This window comes from Adiantum capillus-veneris, chromosome 15, assembly GCF_014529385.1.
Source record: "Adiantum capillus-veneris isolate H3 chromosome 15, ASM1452938v2, whole genome shotgun sequence".
NCBI classification, from domain to species: domain Eukaryota; kingdom Viridiplantae; phylum Streptophyta; class Polypodiopsida; order Polypodiales; family Pteridaceae; genus Adiantum; species Adiantum capillus-veneris.
This window is the reverse complement of record NC_140945.1, coordinates 83,962,655-83,985,034: the sequence shown is the minus strand read 5'-3', so window position 1 is coordinate 83,985,034 and position 22,380 is coordinate 83,962,655. Positions and strand designations below refer to the sequence as shown.

Here is a 22,380-nt window from a genome sequence, read left to right as displayed (position 1 = left end):
GTGTGTCTATCGGGGCGTCAACAATGTCCTCTTCTTTGGTATCCATTGCATGAGCTTCATGCTGCTTTGTGTATTGATACATGAGAGTATTTGCAAATTGCAGTAGATGCTCCCAATTCACAGGTTGATCTTTACAAACATCAACCTAATCATCAGAGCATTCCGTCTCAGGGCCAGCCATCACATCTTGAGGCACCTCAGAAGCAAAACACTTGGGCTTTTTAAGCATTCCTTCATCCCTGTCATCCGGTTCCTCAATATCTAGATTAGGGCCCAAGGCTGCACTCTACTCCTGTATGAAGGGGGTATCCAATGAAGACATAGGAAGACCTTTACTGAAAAAAGTGCGCTGTCAAAAACCCTACAGAGGTTGTACAGAGAAAACACTGCCGAAACCCTGAAAACTGTGCTGATTACTGCTGTAAGCTTAAAAACAGCCCTGTATAAGATGACAAAACCCTAAAAAACAGCAGGCGAACTTCTGAACAGCGCTGTACAAAGAAGTTAAACCTGAATTCCAGCTCTGTACACAGTGACGAAACCCTAAAGCAGACCTATGGCAGGTGACGAAACCCTAAAACAGCCCTCAGCAGGTGGCGAAAACCCTAAAACAGGTTCACAGCAGAGACATAGAGACTCTCTATTGAGAGGACATAGACAGAGACAGTCCAAGAGACGCATTTCAGATTTCTTCAGTCTGAGTACCACAGAGGCAAAGGGGCCACCACCACCACAGAGCTCGGTTCCCACCCACACACACCAGTGGTACTCTCATTGACCGAGCTTTAGAGTTGGGAAGATCGAGACGACCACGACTGAGGAGGGGAGCCACGCAGCACCAACGGAGATTGTGGCAGAGGATCCACAGGATCCTAGCACGAGACCCAGAGTGTCGATCAGAATAGGCTTCATGTTACTGCTATATTGTATCATGGTGACACTTATCCCCACTTTCTACCTTTGTGGCATTATACCATTGCTCAGCTTACCGGCCACCCATAGGAGTCGGTAGCACTCCTATCTCAGTTTCTAGTTTGTAGTTTTCTTTGTTTGTACCCAAACTTGGTAATAGACTCACCATTGTAATCAGTTTGGTCTCATAGGTCATTTTGGCCTTTTGTAGACGTTGATATATCATCTCATTTCTCTCTCTCTCTCTCTCTCTCTCTCTCTCTCTCTCTCTGCGCGCTGCCTCCCCTGCGTGGCTCCCTCCTGCGCGCTGCTCCCTGCGCGTGGCCCCCTCCTGCGCGCTGCCTCCCCTGCGCGCTGCCCCACCCCTGCACGCTGCCCCACCCCTGTGTGCTGATCCCTCCTGCGCGCTGCGCTGCTCCCTGCACGTCAAGACGACCAGCCCATCACTGAAAACACACACCCCATCCCCATCCCCTGCCCGTTGCCCCCTGCATACACACAAGCTGAGTGTTCTCTTCCCCTCTTCTTCACAATATGAAGAGAGGGTAGCTACGAAGCCAACCATGTCTTCCCCCATCATCAAGACGCCGACACCGACAAAGAAGACAACGTCCTTCATGCTCACGAATAAGAGGCTTGCACAATTGGAGAAGGACATGAAGGAATGGCGGATGGAGAGAGAAATATGGAAGGAGGAGAAAGCCAACTTCATCAAGCTATGGAACGAAGAGAAGGGGGACATGAGAGCGGAAATCCAAAATCTCAAAGAGGAGAAGGAGAGAAGGGAACGGGAGAACGAGAAGGAGAGGGAGAGATGGAGGAAAGAGCAAGAAGAGATGAAGGCACAAATCGATCTCCTTCATGCTTCCCTCACATCCCTCACCCCCGAGGAAGGAGAGATTAAAGGGGAGGCTAAGGAAGCCCTCAAGGAGGAGATCACCAAAGCCCTCACCGCAAGCATTGAGGACAAATTAGAGGCCACCAAAGAAGGATGGGTCGAAGTAGTCAAAAAGAACATCAAGAAGGTAGCAAGAGAGGAAGCCCAAAAAGATGAGGTACTCATCGTACACACAACCATCGAAGAGGAGAAGATGCGACAAGCTCGCCGTCTCAATGTGCGAGTGACCGGCATCAAAGAAGAAGAAGGGTCTACACCCGAGAGCGATGGGAAAGCTTTATGCAAGAAAGTGGGATACAAGGAAGAAGAGATCCCTTTCTCCAAAGTTTGGAGAGCCGGCAAAGATCCAAAGAAAAGAGCTCTCATCCTCCAATTCGCCTCCGAGGAGTCTCGAACTTCCTTCCTCCGAAAGAGGGTCATCTTGAGAGGGATAGACGGCCCCCCGATTTATCTTGATGATGACCTCACAAAGATGCAACAAGATCACCGTCGCGCGTGCATGCCTCGAGTCCACCAAGCCCGCAAAGAAGGGAAGAAGGCAATATATCGGGATGGTAGGGTTATCATTGATGGCAAGACCATCGCATAGGGACTCGCGGCCTGTGGGACACACGAGGAGATTCATGTCACGGTTTGGAATTGCAATGGAGACCTATGGACACACCCAGAGAGACTTGAGGAGGTGATGAGAGGTCGAGACATCATTCTACTTACAGAGACACACGAGAGCCCGGAGAGAGGGTTACCACGGATACATGGATTTCAGTGGGAGTCTCTACATCGAGGATGTATGCGCCAGCACACCACTCGCGGCTCAGGAGGAGTGGCCATACTCTTTAGACAGGGGCTTCACAGCAGACTACAGATTGTTGCCCGGGACCCACAGGCCCGCTACATGTGGATTCGCCTCGAGCTCTCACGAGACAGGATCGTCTACATTGCCCTTTGCTATTTTGCTCCCACAGGCTCCAGATTCGCCCCTATTGAGCAGGAGTCACCGTACGCATGCCTCACGGAGGAGATTATGGAGTACTCCACACTGGGTGAAGTCTTCCTTATGGGAGACTTCAATGCTCGTACACGCAGTGAGCAGTGTGAGACATATGACCATGAGGACCCAGAGACACTACACACTCTAGATGAGGAGGCTACTATGAGAGACACAGTAGACAGAGCTCCAGTCACAGCTTACGGACGACATCTACTTCGACTTGGCTCCCAGCACCGTCTCGTTATTTATAACGGAATGGTCCAGTGGCCCACCTCAGGGGGCCTGACTTGTATGCCACATGGAGTTGCAGAAGGAGGGGGGAGTACAGTCGACTATATTCTGGGACCCAGGGAGGCTACACACCTTATCACATCCTTCACCATTCCACCCATACCCATCGGAGCCGACCACACATACCTCTCTTTCTCCATCACCGGAGATACCATCACACACAGCTCCACAACACGCACTCCACACACCACCATCCATTTCACACATGAGTTAGCCTCTATTTACTCAGCCAAGGTCGAACATGGCCTATGTCTCCTCCACCCATCCACACCACTCTCAGTTCTCACATCACATATCTCTTCCGTTCTCCACACTTCAGCTATTAGCTCTTTTCCACACACCACTCACACAGGACGCACTCCCCCCCCCGGGGCTATGCCTCAGAACCGCTGGTATGATGATGAGTGCAGAGAGCTATACCGATGCCTCCATGCACGGCGAGCCTTAGGAGAGATCACAGAGAGAGAGGCCAGACGGCATATGAAGACGCTGACACGCCAAAAGCGGCGAGCATTCGAAGAGGCACAGGAGCTTGAGCTATACCGCCTATTCATGAGCATGGATAGCGCGACGGCATGGCGCACCCTGCGCGAGCCACGTCCGACTACAGCTATTGAGGATCCACAAATATGGCATGATTATGCAGAGCGACTTTATGAAGTGCCAGGGCAGCCTCCTATTCCACAACCACACGAGCCTCGTCCCACGTGCTCCTCCTTCTTTACAGCAGAGATGGTAGAGAGGGCCATACGCCGCATGCAGCACAGACGATCAGCTGACCATACTGGATTACAGAGTGAGCACATCATTTATGCGGCCTCCACTATCGCCCCGTTGATTGCACATGTCTTCAACCGGGCTATAGGGGAGGGCTTCCCAGAGGAGTGGACAAAGCACACCATAGTGCCTATCCACAAATCTGGCGACACCCTGGACCCAGGGAACTACAGGACTATCATGATTGGCCACACGATGGCCAAGCTATATGGAGCAGTACTTGAGGCACAGCTCAGCTGCTACGCAGAGATCGAGGGTTTACGAGCTCCAGGCCAAGCAGGTTTCAGACGAGCTTTCTCCACCATTGACCACATCTTCGTTCTGCGCTGCCTCATTGATGGGTCAAAGGCGCGGAAGAAGAGGCTTTACTGCTGCTTTGTGGACTTCCGCAAGGCCTTTGACACAGTCCCACGCGAGAGACTCTTCCAGCGCCTTCACAGCATTGGGGTACCAACAGAGATGATTTGGGCCATATATGCTCTATATGAGAGGGTGACGGGTCGGGTTCGTTGCCCAGGCGGTTTTTCAGAGACCATTGCTAGCACCATTGGTGTTAAGCAAGGATGCCCACTCTCCCCGACACTCTTTGGGCTATACATCGACGAGATCTCCGACTACATACTGCGAGCAGGGGGAGAGGGGAGCGACTTGGCAGGTACTCCGGTCCACATCATGTTATATGCTGATGATATTGTGTTGATTTCAGAGTCACCCGAGGGCTTGCAACGCCATCTTGAGGCCTTGGACGAATTCAGCACACACAGGGGGTTGACTGTGAACCTTGGCAAAACCAAGGTTATGATCTTTCACACATCCAGTGCAGTGAGGAGCGCCGCCACCTTCACAGCAGCAGGAGGACAGGTTGATGTAGTCACCTCCTATGTCTACCTTGGCATCACATTCACCAGCCTATTAGGACCCTTCACTATGAGGCAGGCTGCTGTTGACAGGCTCACCCGAGGATATGCAGCTCTGGCCATGCTAGAGCGGAGGTGCCACCAGGCACACTTTCAGGAGCCCCGCACGAAGGGGTGGCTTTTCGACACCTTAGTCACCCCGGCCTTGATGTACTCGGCGGTAGTATGGGCACCAGGATTGACAGCTGACCAGTGGACACAACTTGAGAGACCACAGGTATATATGATCTCACGCTTGCTCCGCAGCAAGAAGACAGTGCCACACGACATTATTAGAGCCGAGCTCGCCACACCACCTATGGTTGTAGAGGCACTATTCCAGACAGTTTGCTTCATCCAGAGGATGAGAGAGCTACCTCCTGACAGACTTACCCGTAGAGCATCTGAGGCAGCTATACAGCTATCAGAGAGTGGGCATGAGAGAGCATGGTACTCACAGGTCAGAGCATGGTTTGAGGGACACGGTCTTGACATGGAGAGCCTACCACCATTCTAGTACGACCCCCACTCACCATATGTTCACCTCTCTCGCAGTGAGAGGAACTTGGTATTGAGACAGGATCTGTGGCAGCTATACACTAGGAGAGTCTGGGAGGCACCTAGCTTGGGGACGAGGATGTCAGATTACAGCGACCAGTTTCTCACCATATTGTCTGGGGGGTTCATACAGAGACCACGCTACATGGACACATATATGCCACATAGCTCACGGGTGGCGATTGGTCAGCTGAGAGTGGCTTCACACAGGCTAGAGATTGAGATCGGGAGACATACTGGTGTTCCCAGGGGGGAGCGAATCTGCAGAGCCTGCACAGAGGAGGTGGAGAGTGAGGAGCACTTCGTATGTAGATGCAGAGCATACACTGAGATCAGAGGCAGGTATGAGGCCCTATTTAGAGGACAGCCCACTCTCCGAGAGATCATGGAATCTCGAGATCAGAGACAGCTCGGACGTTTCTTACTAGAGATACAGAGCCATCGGGACACACTACTACAGCCACACACAGCTACACAGACAGAGGGGAGACAGTCGCAGCTCACAGACTTCTTTCAGAGGATTTCCGCCCCCCCCTCACCAGACACTCAGAGGGGAGTGACACTCCCACAGGCGGAGGTGAACCGAGCTAGACGACGACCACGAGTCACAGGCTACAGGGGCGCGAGCTCCCACCACCGACAGATCGAGGAGATCCGAGCCCGGGAGCGCCGTGCCACTGAGGAGCGAGTGGCTCAGATGAGGGCTGACCCGACAGCTTTCATCCGGGTAGCCTTGGCACCAGACCCACCCATGTACCACATCTTACACCCCCCCATTAGTACAGGATGGAGCTAGATAGCTTGATGCATTCTCATGATTGTACTACCTTGAGCATATAGACATGCATATACCCCTAGAGATAGAGCTCCATCCCTCCTCAGATACTCCACTACCTACATTCAGCTCAGTTTTGTATCAATTTTGTTTCATTTGTCTTTCCGATAGACGGATGACATACACACAATGTACATTTGATTTGTCTCATAGGCCGATTTCGGCCTGACATAGACGTTAAAAAATCTTTCTTTCTTTCTTTCTTTCTTTTCTCTCTCTCTCCCCTTAGTTTAGGATCCTGCAGTATTTATATTTTGTTATCCTAGTTTAATTTATTTTGTTAATCTAACTTTGTATCAAATACACCGCATTGTAACTTTCTGGTGTCATAGGTCACTTTGGCCTTTTGAAGACGTTAATATAACATTTCATTTCTCTCTCTCGCCAGGAGACGGTGGAGTATACAAATGCTTTTACTTATCTTGGAGTGGTTTTTAGTGGGCCAGCATTTTCATTGAGGAGGGCAGCAGAGACTAGATTGACCAGAGCCCATGCAGCATTGGGTAGATTGGAAAGGATGTGTTCACAAGTTCAGTTTCAGGAGCCTCGGACGAAGCTCTGGCTCTTTGACACTTTGGTGGCTTCTGCATTGCTGGATCATCACAGGAGGACAGGCCGCAATGATGGATGAGGGTACATGGAGAAGCCTCTGGTCTCTATGATCTCGCGGCTCATTAGAGCCAAGGCTTCAGTACCACGTGCTATTGTACGAGCAGAGCTAGCTGCCTCCCCACTAGTGGTTGAGGCGCTCACCAGATCTGTCTCCTTCATACACCACATATGGGAACTTCCTAGAGACAGATATGCCCACCTTGCACTTGAGTCCTCTCGACAGTTAGCCATGCAGGGAGATACAGCATGCTGGTATGGGGAGATGACATCATGGTTTTAGGCGCATGGGTTCAGCATAGACAGATTGCCTCCTTTCCAGTACTCACTGGATGCGCCCTCTTTGACTCTTACACAGTCCGAGATCACCAGGATCATCCGCCAGGACTTGACTCAGCTAGACACCAAGAGGACATGGATACAGCCAGCACAGGAGCTGGGCACGAAGATGGCTTTCTACAGAGAGCATCTCCTCCAGCTTACAGAGGATGGTTTTGTGACGAGGCCCAGATACATGGACACCCACTTGTCTCATGGGATAAGATGTGCTATTGGCCAGATACGCACATCTTCACACCAGCTGTGCAGATCGAGACTGGGAGATACAGCGGAGGACCAGCAGAGGCCAAGACATGCCCCCTGTGTGATATCGAGCCTGAGACAGAGTTGCACTACACATGCCACTACCCCGTCTACTACGAGATACGAGGCCGCTTCCATTGCTTGTTCAGAGAGGGCTTTGGACCATTCTCTAGAGTCATGCGGTACGAGGATCAGAGATGCCTGGGTTTGTTTTTGCTCGAGTTGCGTAGACATAGAAAGAGCCTGATGAGAGGAGAGGCTAGCCAATCTCAGAGACAGATCACAGACTTCTTTAGAGCTACACTGGAGACCTGGAGGAGTTACTACCACAGCAAAGCTCGTCGCCTCACACCAGAGGCACACTAATCGATCGAGCGACTGAGCTGGGGAGCAGACGCCCACGACTGCGGAGGACTACACAGCATCGACGGAGGCTGCATCAAAGGATTCGGATCACTGTGGCTCGACATGCACAACACCCAGTCAGACTACTGACCATGGAGGAGATTGATGAGATCCGCTAGCGACCGATGCTGGATCTCTTGTGATCTAGCTATCCCAGCTAGCTGCTTAGCTGCTTAGTTCACACCTAGCAGTTTAGGATTCCATAGTATTTTATTCTGTCATTTTGTCATCTTGTTACTCTGACTTTGTATCAGATCCACCACATTGTAACTTTCTGGTCTCATAGGTCACTTTGGCCTTTTGAAGACGTTAATATAACATTTCTCTCTCTCTCTCTCTCTCTCTCTCTCTCTCTCTCTCTCTCTCTCTCTCTCTCTAGGGTTTCGGTCCTTTCTCTAGGGTCATGAGTTATGAGGATCAGAGATGTCTTGGGCTATATCCACTTGAGTTACACAGATATAGAGACACTTTACTGGGGAGAGCTAGAGAGAGACAGTCCCAGAGACGGATTACAGATTTCTTTTCATTAGATATGGGACAGCCAGAGGAGCAGCCACCACTGCAAAGCTCGGCCCACTCTCATTCGACCACTACCGGCACTCTCATCAACCGAGCACTGGAGCTACAGAAATCCAAACGTCCACGATTGAGGAGAGGCGCTACACAACATCGACGGAGACTACAACAAAGAATTAGAGCCATACTCTCGACATCCAGAGTGCAGATGAGGATGGATTCTAGTAGTAGTAGTATTTTTATTCTAGTCTTTTTGTACCGAGATATGGTATTAGATTTACAATTTTGTAACAGTTTGGTTTCATAGGTCATTTTGGACTTTTGAAGACGTTCATATAACATTTCATTTCATTTCATTTCTCTCTCTCTCTTTCGACCACTATCGGCACTATCATCAACCGAGCATTGGAGCTACGAAGATCCAGACAGCCACGATTGAGGAGAGGAGCTACACAACATCGACGGAGACTACATTAAAGGGTTCGAGCCATACTCTGTCGACATCCAGAGTGCAGATGAGGATGGATCCTAGTAGTAGTATCTTTGTTCTAGTTCTTTTTGTACCCAGACATGGTATCAGATTCACTATTTTGTAACAGATTGGTCTCATAGGTCATTTTGGCCTTTTGAAGACGTTAACATAACATTTCATTTCTCTCTATTAAAGTTTAGTGAATTTGAAGTTTCTGTTCGTGTGTTGCTATTGATTTCTCACTTGGAGTGTCTAGGCCTGTTACAAAATCTGCGTCTGTGTCGACTACCATGCTCTCAACAAGGTGACAATCCTTGATGACTTTCCGACCCCTTGCATTGGAAGAGTCCTAGAAGATGTGGCTGGGCATGTACTCTATAGTTTCATGGATCGTTTCAGTGGCTACAATAAGTTGGGCATCCATCGTGATGGCAAATCACGACTGCTTTTGTGACTCCCTGGGGCATCTTCATTTATAGGAAAATGTCCTTTGGATTGAAAATCGTCCCAGCTTCATTCAATTGTACGGTCTTTATAAACCCACTTTCTTAATGTCTATTCAAATTTGGAAACTAACCCGCCATTCTCTCAATCCCCTGATTTTGATGTTATTTCATGAACCTGCTATTCCCATCTGTCCCTACTCCTCCACGTTGTGCTCGAAGTCATTTTTCCTTTGTGAACCTCTCACTCTTAGTGCTTCTAATCTTTATCACTCTTCCAATGTTTTCTATAGCTCATCACTCTCATTCTCGCCCACCCAACCCCTTGCCCTCTTGCCCTCGTCCTGCTCTCCCGCCCTTCCTCGTCTCCCCTTGCTCTCGCCGTTCGTCCGTCTCGCCTCTGCTCGTCAGCATTAGATTAGAAATCAAGTCTACGTGGCCTGCAACAAATAATCGCGAAGCTCAACAATCTTGTGACCAATGAGGACGACTGCAGTAGCTTAAGTATTCCTTTTGCGTGGCTTTCTAAAGGTCCTAGCATTAAAAAAAAAAGCAGCTATTGCAATAAATTAGCCAAGCTGTTGCAGGCTATATAAGGCAGCAGCGCCCAGCCAGAAAGTGGAGCGTGGAGCAGGTTTAGTTGCTTCCACGCGTGCTGCTTCCACCGTTTCATCCGCAAGCTCCTCTACTTGCACACCGGACGTAGAATCAACAATACAATGCACACAGATAGGTGACCAAGATCTTTCTATGCATTGTGGGTATACAGAGGTTGTGGATGTATCTGGTTACGAGGTTGTGGATTTGTATTGGTATAATCAGCCTTTTGTCTATGCGGGAACACCGTATGTAAATGTAGTGTGAGTGTGCAATACTGCGACCATCCCAATTATCATTTTCAAAGAAGATGACTATGTCAACGCACTCTTAGGCAGTTTTTGTTTATGCTTCGTGAGTGGTTTTGTGGCGGGCAAGATGTAGTAGGGCTACAATGTCACTTTCACTGGAAAGCAGTTATAGAGGGTCGTGGGTTACACTGAGTGAACTCTCGCCTGGACACATGGCAGACAAAGGAGTGGTGATCTAGAGGACACCGTGGCCAGTTCACCGCCACCACGGATTGGGGATAGGTATAGCTGGACTGTCAGAGATATTTGTGTTAGCCGTTGGCTGCCCTTCAGGCCCCAGGGTTGTATATATGCTCAGTTGGTCTTATGCGTACTAGGAGTCGTATGAGTCGTTGAGTTAGAGTCTTGAGTTTCAGTCCAGCACTAGCACACCTGCATAGCTGGAGCCTTGATCCCCCCATTGTACCTGTGAGTCCTAAGCTTGGAGCTGAATGTGCTACCAGCCAAATTCTGTATTGGTCTATGAGTTTATTCAAGCTTCCATTGGGTTTGGAGTCTGCTGTTGTGTCATTTGAGTACAGTCATGCTTTGTTCCATTGCTCTATAGTGTTTGTTTCTATGTTTGGAGTGAGATTTCTTTCATGTTGCACTGAGGAGCACCCACAATAGAGAGCACGACAGAGATTTCCTGCTACAATTTCTACCGTTTCCATCTTGGGGGGTGACTATGGCCAAGTCAATACACTATCCTGATTCTCTTATTAAGACTCACACAAGTTGAGCTTCAAGGCGCTAACTTTCTCCTTGTTGATAAGGGAACACGCATGAACTTGTAGACTAGTAAGACAGGTATGCCTTTGTGACAATCACAAAGAGTTCAACTTGCTCACTAGGACGCGACACTCAATAGTAAGGAAACAAAATAAAATATTTACAAAAAAAGCATTTTTGATTTAGTGTCCGAGAATTTTAGCAATACTTATTGTTGAGACAACTTAGGCGGACCCATTATCACAACCCTTTTTAGTCAGCTTTCCAACTTTCTATCATTGTGCTGGGGACAACTTAGTATAGACAGAATAAGCTGGTAAGAAAAACATCTTTGGCAGCAGCCAAATCTTTAGAGAAATTTCTACAAAATATTATCGAGAGCTTGAGTTACCGAGTTGAAAGAGCTAAGGGATTGGCTTCCTATAACCTTTGTTTGGGTTTAGGATTTTGGGTCAAAGCTTAACAAATTGCCACAGTATCAGTTTTTCGACATACATTTTAAGTTTACTAATATTATGATCAAACTGCTATTGTCAAAGTATGTGAGGTGGCAATTACACGGAGACAAATAGGAAAACCCAACAAAGCAATCAAAGTCCCTTTGTAAAGTGTTTCTAGACTTGGTCTCATTGGGATTCATATCTTCCCTTCATGAACATCATTAAAAGTAACTTTTTTTCTTGGATGACCTGGTTTTAACCCATTAAAATGAGCCTCATACATTCCCTTTAGCACCAAGAAATTTAGATTTAACCATTAAATGGTACGGTCAAATGATCCTGGCGAAGGCAAAAATTTAAAATTGAGAACATTTAGTGATTATGAAAGGGGAGAGAATTTTCTCTCCAGTGTGTTGTGTTGGTAAACATAGAGCAAATTCTTATACTGTTTCTCTATAGTACATTTTGTTCGCCATGTTCTCTATAGTACATTTTGTTCGCCATGTTTTATTTCATCAATATATTGAAACTTTTACTCAAATTGAGGAAACAGACCAGTCTTAAAGAGAACTAGAGCCACTTATTGCTCATGCACATGACTAGTGTCTATTGGACAAATAGATTAAGAAAGAACATGGAGAGCATGTAAACCTCGTAAAAGTGACAGAGAATGCGGTAAGGAACACATAGAGTGATTAAGGAGGCAAGCACAGCGCATGGAAGTCACTTACCAACCCTTCACTGGTCGCAATAAAAATATTCCATCCAGTCCCATTGCACCATGGAAGATATTTCCACCTACATGATAATCAAATTCATGCAAATTTTTCACTTTCCTATAGAGATTCTTATTGGCTGCTTTAGTGTAACCACATAATAAATTCTATGGTCATCGTGTGGGTACAAATTATAAACCTTTTAATAGTTAACGACAAAAAACACACCTGTCAACCCAAACACTTGTTCAAGGTCTGGAGGAGTCAGCATCTCATAGTCAACAATTGAGGATGTGAATCCTGGTGCATATTCTTCAATTAAACTGAAGCAGCTACTGGAGAATTTTTTCTGCAGATTAAGGGAAACATTAAAGCATTCCTGCATGCATGTTGAAGGGAGAGAAAACATACCAAAGAACTCACTTATCTATAGATTAGGGCATTCTCCCTTTCTTGTAGAAAACACAGACACACACAACTTTCTTTTAAGGTGGAAATAAATTAGTAATTTTTGTGATAATATAGAAGACATAGCCACTGCGAACCATGGAGCCATGCAGGCTAAAATCAACCATAGAGTCTGTACCAATTACTGACACAGCAATAAATTCTACGCAAGCTTTTGGGCAGTTTTCGGCGTGGGACATGTTTAGCACATGCGTTTGGGACTATAAATATCAGAATATTTTGTGGTTAATTCATTTATAGCTGATGCTTTTCACTTCCTTAGACCCCTAAGAACCTTCAAATTGATGGCCTGTGTGCCAGTGTTAACCCAGATTATGGTGATTGGTCTCACACAACAATGGTGCTATCTGTTGTGGCCAATATGATAAGAAATATGCAACGGGTGGCTATTTGGGGGGCCAACACTCTCTAAAGGGGAACTCCGCCTCTTCCCTGTCATCCTAGAATTGAAGTGTGAAGTGTTATCGGTTCTTTTCCAATTGTTTTGAGTTTGTATTAGGAATTTTCCTGATGGCACGGGCTGCCGGCCGGTTAGATGACATGCTGATGTGGGAGGGCTGTACAGAAAGATGGTGTGGAAATTGACGTGGTGACCTGTACAAACATGTGACATAGAATAGCGTATGGACCCAAAAATCTGGCAACATGTATGGCCTATTGATGTGGCAATTTCTATGTGCTGCTGAAGTAGCAGCTTAATCCACATAAGCTTTATTACAGTTTCCCTACATGAATTAGTGGCCAGTAGCATTTGGGGTTTTGTTGTGAATTGCAGATTGCTTTTGATGCTTTTTGGGATCCTTGGGCATATAAAATAAAGGCCAGGACCCCGGTTGCAACCCAATTATGTGAGTGGACTCACAGTAATATGATCTGCTCTTCTTTGCCTACTTCTTGTTCTTTCCAAATCTCTCGTTCTTTCTTCGTTTCTTGCCCTTTCTATCCTCATCACTCGAATCGGAAGAGGAAGAGCTATCCCAACTGTGAGAAGAAGATGAGGACGAACTGGACAGTCCTTCGAAGCGTACATGCTTCTTTTGTTTTCTTGCACTTGCAAAAGAAGATCGACGGCCCAAATAACCGGGGTAATTAGTTTCCTTGTTGCGTTTCTTCGATGGTTTCTTCGCCCCCAAAAGTTGGTTGACTCATCTGTCGACAACGTCATTAAGTTCTTCAATAAACATCCTTGGTGTAGGACGTTTCTTGAGGGCTGACTTTATTGGTGTGTCGATGGCGTTCTGCCATTGCATATGCACTTCGTCAATCGGGTGTTAGGTCAAAATTTTTGCATACTGTGGATCCTTTGCAAACTGGAGCATCTGCTTTGCGAAATCAACCTGCTGCTGACGTTGCATCTCCATCAGTGGATACTCCGTAGGTTGAGCTGGCCCATACTCTTGATCTGCTGATCCGTTCGAATTTCCCATGCTGCCTCCCGTTCCCGAAGTGGCAGGAGGAGTCCTTCTATGTGTGTCGCAGAAAAAGGGATTGGATTTCCTGGTAGAAGAGAAATCGACTGAGCTCTGATACCACTAAAACAAACCTCGACACCCCAAGCCTGGAATCTGGCACGACACACGAGAGAGAATCACTTTAAAACACTTAACACTTAATTCACATTTCAATTGAGTCGACACGGCCCGTCGTAGTTCCGTTGCCCCTTTCCGTATTTCTTTTTGTATTAATGCTCGAGCAAATTACAGTTGCTCGTGGGTCTTGTCTGCTCACTGGCTCGTCAGCACAAGTCAGCCAAAGAGGGCCCAGGGGACTTATTTAAAGACCCTTGGCGATGGGAAAAGCAGTACATGAAAATCTTCCAAACTCAAAAGCACTTGGCTCCCAAAAGTAGCCAACGCAAAAGGCGGAATGCCGTACGGCCTACCACGTCAACACAGCAGCGTGTTTTGCAAAAATCTATATGTCCAGTCACGTCAGCACGATTTGCAGGGTTCCGTATAGAACCGCTAGCCCTTTTTAATAATTTCTAGTGTCCCCAGGGCCTTGTCGACAGGTGCCCATAAGTTAGGACACTTATTAGGCATGCCACATCATTAGTTTGTGACAGTGCATGGGTATTTTTGAACCAACACTCAAGCAAACTAGGATATTTTTGGGTGATGACCTCACTCTAGCATAGGTAGCACACATGCAAGAGTTGATGCCAGAGATCAAGGCGGCGAGAGAGAAAGGGAAAATTGCTTTCTACTAGGGAGGGAGAGTAGTGGTGTTGGAAAAACGCACCATATGACGGTGCGAGACCTATGGGACCAACCTTAAAATGGCAGCATGGAATTGTAACGGATCAATCATGCTAGATGTAGGCGCATTTGAGGATAGCTTTAAGGGAAGAGACATTATTTTTTACTCGGAAACACATCAGACTCTTGGCGGCACATTATCTAGAGTGACGGGATACCATTGGGAGACTACTTGTAGGTAGGAAGTGAGATCAACGCATAGAGGGCGGGGATCAGGAAGTGTGGCAGTCCTATTCAGGGAGGAGCTGCAACCCCTCATTCGTATTGTTCAAAAGGATGAGGAGGCCAGATATATGTGGGTTAGAGTGAGAGCGGAGATAGGGAGGCCACTCTACATTGCAATATGCTATTTTGCCCCCAGCTCATCTTATTATGCATCGCCCAAGGGAAGTCACCCTACATGATATTGGATGAGGACGGAGTTCTCTAGGGATGGAGATGTCATTCTTTTGGGAGACTTCAAGGCCAGGACGAGCTAGTCTGAGACAGCTTTCAAGATAACTTAGAGGAAATTTTGAGAGAATTGGATGTCAGTGATACGGGATTGGTTAGGTGTTCACAGGATGAGCACACTGGATATGGGGGATATCTGACAAATTTGGGGATTGCACATGGACTCGCCATCTTGAATGGCCTCCAGAGATTTCCAACGTCGAGTGGGTTCACTTGTTTTCCTCATAGACATGGGGCCAGCACAGTGGATTATGTTTTGGCTCAACCCAATTTTATACCCTCTATTCAGGACTTTACAGTCGGGCCCAGGCCTATTAGATTAGCAGTAGATCATGCTCTCCTCACGTTTACCGTCTCACTCCAGTTCACTCCCACTTTGAAGTAGGTGCACAGAGGATCCAAGGAGACCTTTAGGGGAGCTCACTTATATATTGACACAGACACTATAGGATGCAGCAGTAGAGGCATACCCACATAACACTGAGCTTGGGCAACGACGATGTTTTGGGAGACCAGAGAGACCAGAGCCCCACTTCAGAGGGAGGTACTTCTAGGAGTCATTACTCAAACGCACTCACGGATTGCTTCTTGGCGTTTGGTACGACGGAAGAAGAGGGCGTTTCTAGCTCGGCTAGAGCAAGATTTGTATCACTTGTTTTTGGGCCAGGATTGAGGCGAGGCATGGCGACTCTTCCATGAGCACTCCCCCCCACCGGTCATCACTTCTACGGAGGTATAGGTCAGTATGCATCATCTCTGTACACATTCTCGGGGCAGCCACCTCTTCTAGATCCGCCAAAGCCATGCCCACACACATGTGCTTTCTTTACTGCAGAAATGGAAGAAGACTAGGAGAGCTTATGATCATGATGGCCTTGTAGCAAAGCATTTTATACATGCCAGAGATTTTCTTGCAGAGCTTCTAGCAGTGATGTTCAACCGTGCCATGTGCAAGGGCCTACCTGATACTTGGAGTTTGTCCACAATCGTACCTATCTTCAAGTCAGGGGACCCTATGGAGCCTGGGACCGCACTATCATGATTGGACACACATTGGCACGATTGTACGCATCCATCCTTGAGCAGCAGTTGAGTAGATGGACAGAGAGAGAGGGTATACGGGTAGCAGGACAGGCAGGTTTCAAGAGAGGTTTCTCTACTCTTGATCATATTCTGACACTTAGAACCATTATTAAGGAGGGGAGATCACATGGGAGACGGCTCTATTTTTGCTTTGTGGACTTCCGCAAAGCCTTCGATACAGTGCCCAAAGCTAGATTGATGCGTAGATTGCAGGAGATGGGGGTACCCAAAGAGTTGATATGGGGGATCATGGCTCTATACAAGTCAGTAGTGGGGCATGTACGAACTCCAGAGGGGGTTTCTGATTTGGTTCACTCCAGTATTGGGTGAAACAGGGTTGCTTGCTATCTCCTACACTATTTTGGCATGTATGTGGATGAGGTTGCTGACTACATTGAGAAGGATGGTGATAGAGGGCATGTACGAACTCCAGAGGGGGTTTCTGATTTGGTTCACTCCAGTATTGGGTGAAAATGGGTTGCCTGCTATCTCCTACACTATTTTGGCATGTATGTGGATGAGGTTGCTGACTACATTGAGAAGGATGGTGATAGAGGATCACAGTTGGCAGGGACATGGATCGCCACTATTGTTATATGCTGATGATATTGTGTTGATTTCTGACTCCCCGGAGGGGATGCAGTGTCATTTAGATGCTTTGTCCACATTTGCCCACGATAGTGGATTGTCTGTTAACCTAGGAAAATCAAGGTTATGGTGCTCAACACCACACCACAATCAGTCAGGAGGTCAGCACCCACTTTTACATATGGCCAGGAGATGGTGGAGTATATAGATGCATACACCTATCTTGGGGTAGCCTTCAGTGGACCGGCATTTTCATTGAGGAGAGCAGCAGAAGACGGAGTATACAGATGCATACACCTATCTTGGGGTAGCCTTCAATGGACCGGCATTTTCATTGAGGAGACTAGATCGACGAGAGCTTATGCAGCCTTGGGAGGATTGGAGAAGATGTGTTCGCGGTTTCAGTTTCAGGAACCTTGAACAAAGTTGTGGCTTTTTGACACTCTCGTGGCTTTAGCTATGCTCTATGGGGTTCAGATTTGGAGGAACCTCGAGCAAAGCTGTGGCTTTTTGACACTCGTGGCTTCAGCTATGCTCTATGGGGTTCAGATTTGGGGGCCCTCACTGGACCATCAGCGCAGATCTGGTAGCATTGATGGATGGAGATGTATAGAGAGGCCTCTAGTCTCTATGATCTCTTGGATGATTCGGGCTAAGGCCTCAGTGCCACATGAGATTATTCGAGCTGAGCTAGCTGCCCCCTCCCTCGTAGTTGAGGCCCTTAGTAGATCAGTTTCCTTCATGCATAATTTATGGGACCTCCCCAGAGACACACATGCTTGGCTAGCCCTTGAGTCATCTTGACAGCTACATGGCTTCAACATGGATAGACTGCCTCCATTCCAGTACTCCTTGGATGCACCTTCCCTTTCTCTCACACGGACAAAGATTACTAGACTTATACGTCAGATTTGATTCAACTAGATGCCGGAAGCACATGGATACAACCGATACAAGAGTTGGGCATGAAGATGGCTTTCTATAGAGAGCATCTCTTCCAACTAACAGAGGATGGTTATGTGATCAGACCGGCCTATATGGACACTCATTTATCCTATGAGATACGATGTGCTATTGATCAGATGCGCATATAATCGCATCAGCTAGAGATTGAGACTGACAGATTTAGGAGAGTACCAGCAGAAGCCAGGATATGCTAGTTGTGTCATACAGAGCCAAAGACAGAGATGCATCACATTTGTCATTGTCCGGTATACTATGAGATACGAGGCCACTTTCACTGTCTATTCGGAGAGGGCTTTGGACCGTTGGCTAGAGTCATGAGATATCGGGATTAGAGATGCGTCGGGTTGTTTTTGCTAGAGCTGCTCAGACACATGGAGAATCTCTTGAGGAGACCAAGCAATGGGAGACATTCACAGAGAGAGATCACTGACTTCTTTAGAGCACGGACTAAGCAGCCAGATGAGCATGCTTCACACCAGACTTCAGAGCCCACTTCTACCATAGGTATACTAGTGGACATAGCCTCTGAGCTCGAGAGAGCTTGACACCCACGTCTACGGGGTGACCACGACATCAGCAGAGGCTCAGAGAATCAGGACTATTCTAGCACGACATGAGAGACGCCCAATACGACTATTTACAGAGGCGGACATTGACAAAGCTCTTCAGCGACCGATGCAATACTTTCTCGAACAATGCTGGGCCAATGCCGGGCATCCTCGGGCATGGATGATGATTTCTTTAGTTTGACGATTTTAATCTTTTAGTTTAATCTTTCACTTTACTTCATTTTATTTTTGTACCCAAACATTGGATTAGATCCACAAGGATTGTATCGGTTTGGTCTCATAGGTCATTTTGGCCTTTCGAAGACGTTTAATATAACATTTCATTCCATTTCTCTCCCGCAGGTGTGGTAAGCCACAAGTGCAAGAAATTTGATAATTTGATAGTTTGCTACCAAAATTATCTGTTTTCAGCTAATAATTAGCAAAAGCACAAATTGAATTACTAATTTTCATCAAATTTCAGCAAATATATGACAAAAAATTATTGGAATTAGGTTTGCACGAAAGCACACCCAACTTGGAGAAGATGGAGAAGCTCAAGGCACGCAACAGTGAGTGTATTGCTCAGTGCACAAATGGAGAATAAGTTAGCCTAGAGTGATGGACATATATACAATGCACGGGGCAAAAAACCTCCTAGTGAGGGAAAACTTTCCCCAGCGGTCCTAAGTGTGTTCACACACATCACTGCCATATATATGGTAACAAATCCCCCCTAGGAGTGATGCAGTGAACGAGAGCTGACACATTGTGTATAGGGAAGTACCATGCCCCGAGGACATGATCAATCCACAAAGGGAAGCAAGCCCAAAGCTTTGCGGAAAGCTTTGAACTTATAACGAGACAATGCCTTTGTGAATGTCCTATGTCAGCACATAAACCAAGCTAATCTCTCTTGCTAAGAGTCTCTCCTTGACATAGTGATAATGCACCTCAATGTGCTTTGCACAAGCATGAAAAACCGGGTTTCAATGTGCTCTGACTATCAGTGTAGATGAGGTTGGCAGTGTCCTTTCCAACACACAAATCAGCCATAAGGCGTATGAGCCATACACACTCAACTGTAGCTGTGAAGATTGCCCTGTACTCAGCTTCACAACTGGAAGTCGCAACAGTCGGTTGCCTCTTGCTCAACCATGATACGCATGAGCTTCCGAGCATGAAACAAAAAACACATGTAAAAGACACTCGTGCCATAACAACCAGCCCAATCTAAGTCCAAGAAAGCATGCAAATTTGGCGGCAATGATCTCCCTTGGGATAAAACAACCCAAGATGTGAAGTGCCACTCACATAGTGAAAGATCCTTTCAACAACCTACCAATGCTTAGACCCTGGGTTATGCATAAATCTGCTGGCCTGTGAGATTGAAAACTGATATCCGGCCTCGTATTGGATATATAAATAAGGTATCCAAGATAAAGAGTGACATCAACAAGATCTCGAGCATCATGAAGACTCAATTTCAACCTTGTTTCCATTGGAGTAGCAATAGGTTTGCAATCCTTAAGTCCAAAGTCTCTATGTATCTTGCTTGACACAAAGCAATACCTCCATCACACTAGTTAAAATTGTATCTTTCATCTTGAAAGTTGCATTCAATTCAACCTTGAATTCAGAAAGTTGTCTCATTGGGACCAGCAATTAGCAAATCATCTATATACAAAACGACAATGAGAAATAGATCACCCTCACGTTTGACATACAAAGTGCTTTCAGTTGGACTGTTACAAAAGCCATTGTTACGAAAGCCTTGTTTAACCAAACGAGTGTCAACCTTTTCATACCGAGTACGAGGAGAGTGCTTCAATCCATATAAAGCTTTGTAACATTTGCACACTTTCTTTTCTTATCCTTTCTTGACAAAACCACGAGGCTGCGTTACATATACTTCCTCAAATATATCACCATGCAAAAGAATAGTAACAATGTCTGATTGATGTCATTCCATCCAAAGTAAGCTACCAATGCACATAGAAATGAATAGTAGTCATACGACAAATGAGAGCAAAAGTCTCTTCATAGTCAATGCCTTCTTGTTGTGCATAACCGGGGGAGTAGAACTTGCTGGAATGCGAAGACTGAAAGCTGTCCTTTGGGCCCGAGTGAGGACACCTGCGGGCTCCTCTACCAACTACAACTTGTCTTGAGGGGCAACCACATGGGCAGAAGGTGGCGGCTGAGGGATGGTGCTATCTTCTATCAGATTGATCTTTTTTTTTCCCGAGAAAAAGATCCTTCTATTAGTTAATGAAACTGTCCATAGGGTTACAAACACCTCTACTAGAGAGGTCTACAGCAATCATAGAGGGAGACTCTCCCAATGAAAAAAACGGCATATATACAATGGGGCTAAATTAGGAGATGGGAGGAGGGAAAAGCCACACAGGTGGGTGGTAGTGCCATCTGAGCACACCCTGGACCATGGTGAAGAAAGGCCCCGGGCGCCAGAGTCGAAGGAACGCCTTTCTACCCTCATGCATGTGGTCGGAGCTGCCCTGGAGTCTCTTGAACTGTCCTCTGAGAGTATGGATCGGCTCTAGCCAAAGATCTCGAACTCTCTCTGCTGGTGATACAGGGCAAGGCTCAGAGATGGGAAAGTAGCAAGCCCGCTAGATGAACCAGAGTGTCAGACCGCAGATGAGCTCCCAACACTCCTCTCTCTCACTGCGCCACTCCTGTGGAGTAAGCCCTGTAGAGCAGGCTGAAGTGTAGGTTAACCCCTCTGCATCACTATCATCCTGTTAGTGGAGGATAGCTCAAACTGAAGTGTCGGGCCCGTGAGAGTGGACCAAGCAGCTGTCCCCCCAAGTGTATTGCCGTGCTGAGGAAAGAGCTCGCATCAGCCGAAGGACACGACGCCAAACCTGTTGTGCCAAAGGACAATCCCACAGACAATGACACTGACTCTCCACAGGATGGTCACAAGCTATGCATGTTGTCGAAAGACCACTATGTACAAGCCAGCTCCCAACTATTGTAGCTCGATGTGCAATCAGCCACCGGAACAAAGTGACTCGCCGCGGTTGTCTGGAGTCTCACAACCTCCTCCAAAAAGCTGACAAGAACTCAGCTGTGAGACCCTCCTCCTGCCAGTGAGGTGTTGCAGCAGGACGAGCCTCTCTCCGTGTTTCCGGTCTGTGATGTCTCAGTCGAACAGTGTACTGAAAGAAAAGGATACCTGGATGGTCGGCTGAGGAAAAAGAGTCCCTCCAAAACCACTCTCCAAGATCCCACTACCTTCGTGCTAGTGGACAACTCTCCCAAGCACACAGCCTCCAGTGGCCAATCTCAAGAGCTGTTGGATCACGGTCTATGACACAAGTCCTCCCATAGATGCCCACAACTCGGATCCTCTGAAAACAGCACTCTGCCACCTGTGGGGCCTCTACTGAAACTCGATGTAAGCGACCCTCACCTTGTAGCTCGAAAAACAGGGAGGGGACAATCTCTGAGCAAGCCCGAACTGTGATGAGAACATCCCGTCGCGTAAAGGCCCGCATCCATCTGGGCGCTACTGACTTGAGACGTGTGATCCACTCAGCTGGTACTGCCTCTCTGATGTCCTGACACATGCTCTGCACCCTCTCATGCCCTGTAGCTTGATGCTCTGAAGCTCCTCTGACAAGCATGAGAACTGTAGCCAGTCACCTAGAGTGTGTGCTGGACCCTCTGCCATGGAACCCCAAGAAATGGGAGGCCTACTACCAACCAAGTGGCCTCTCTGAGTGCTAACCATGGGGTTCCAAACAAGGGGCTGTCTCAGGCGCTCCTTCGTGCAAGTAGGCTGATGCTGCTCCAGGCCACTCCGCAGCTGCTCCCAGGAGCGAAGCAAACTCACAACAAAACAGTCCTCTAGTCTCCTGCTCAGGCCAACTTTGTGCATCTCTGTGAAGATCCATGTGGTCCAAGGTCGCCAGGGGCCACCAGCCTGGGGCACCCTAGCCCTAAGCCGTTGAAGCAAAAACTCCTTCCAGGGCTCCTTCCCTAGAAGCAATCCTCTGACAACAAACTTCCCAAGAAGGGCTCTGCTGT

General features: G+C 47.3%; 1 protein-coding gene across 2 annotated transcripts in view; it reads right to left on the bottom strand.

The window, feature by feature from the left end:
• The window catches only part of LOC147440985 (FAD/NAD(P)-binding oxidoreductase family protein), a 189,514-nt gene that overhangs the window by 32,916 nt on the left and 134,218 nt on the right, over positions 1–22,380 (bottom strand). For both annotated transcript variants that reach the window (XM_086482763.1, XM_086482764.1), the window contains exons 15-16: positions 12,189–12,309; positions 11,976–12,042 (exon numbers count right to left, since the gene is read on the bottom strand). In XM_086482763.1, coding sequence (XP_086338889.1) covers positions 11,976–12,042; positions 12,189–12,309 — 188 coding nt within the window. The remainder of the gene's footprint in view (positions 1–11,975; positions 12,043–12,188; positions 12,310–22,380) is intronic.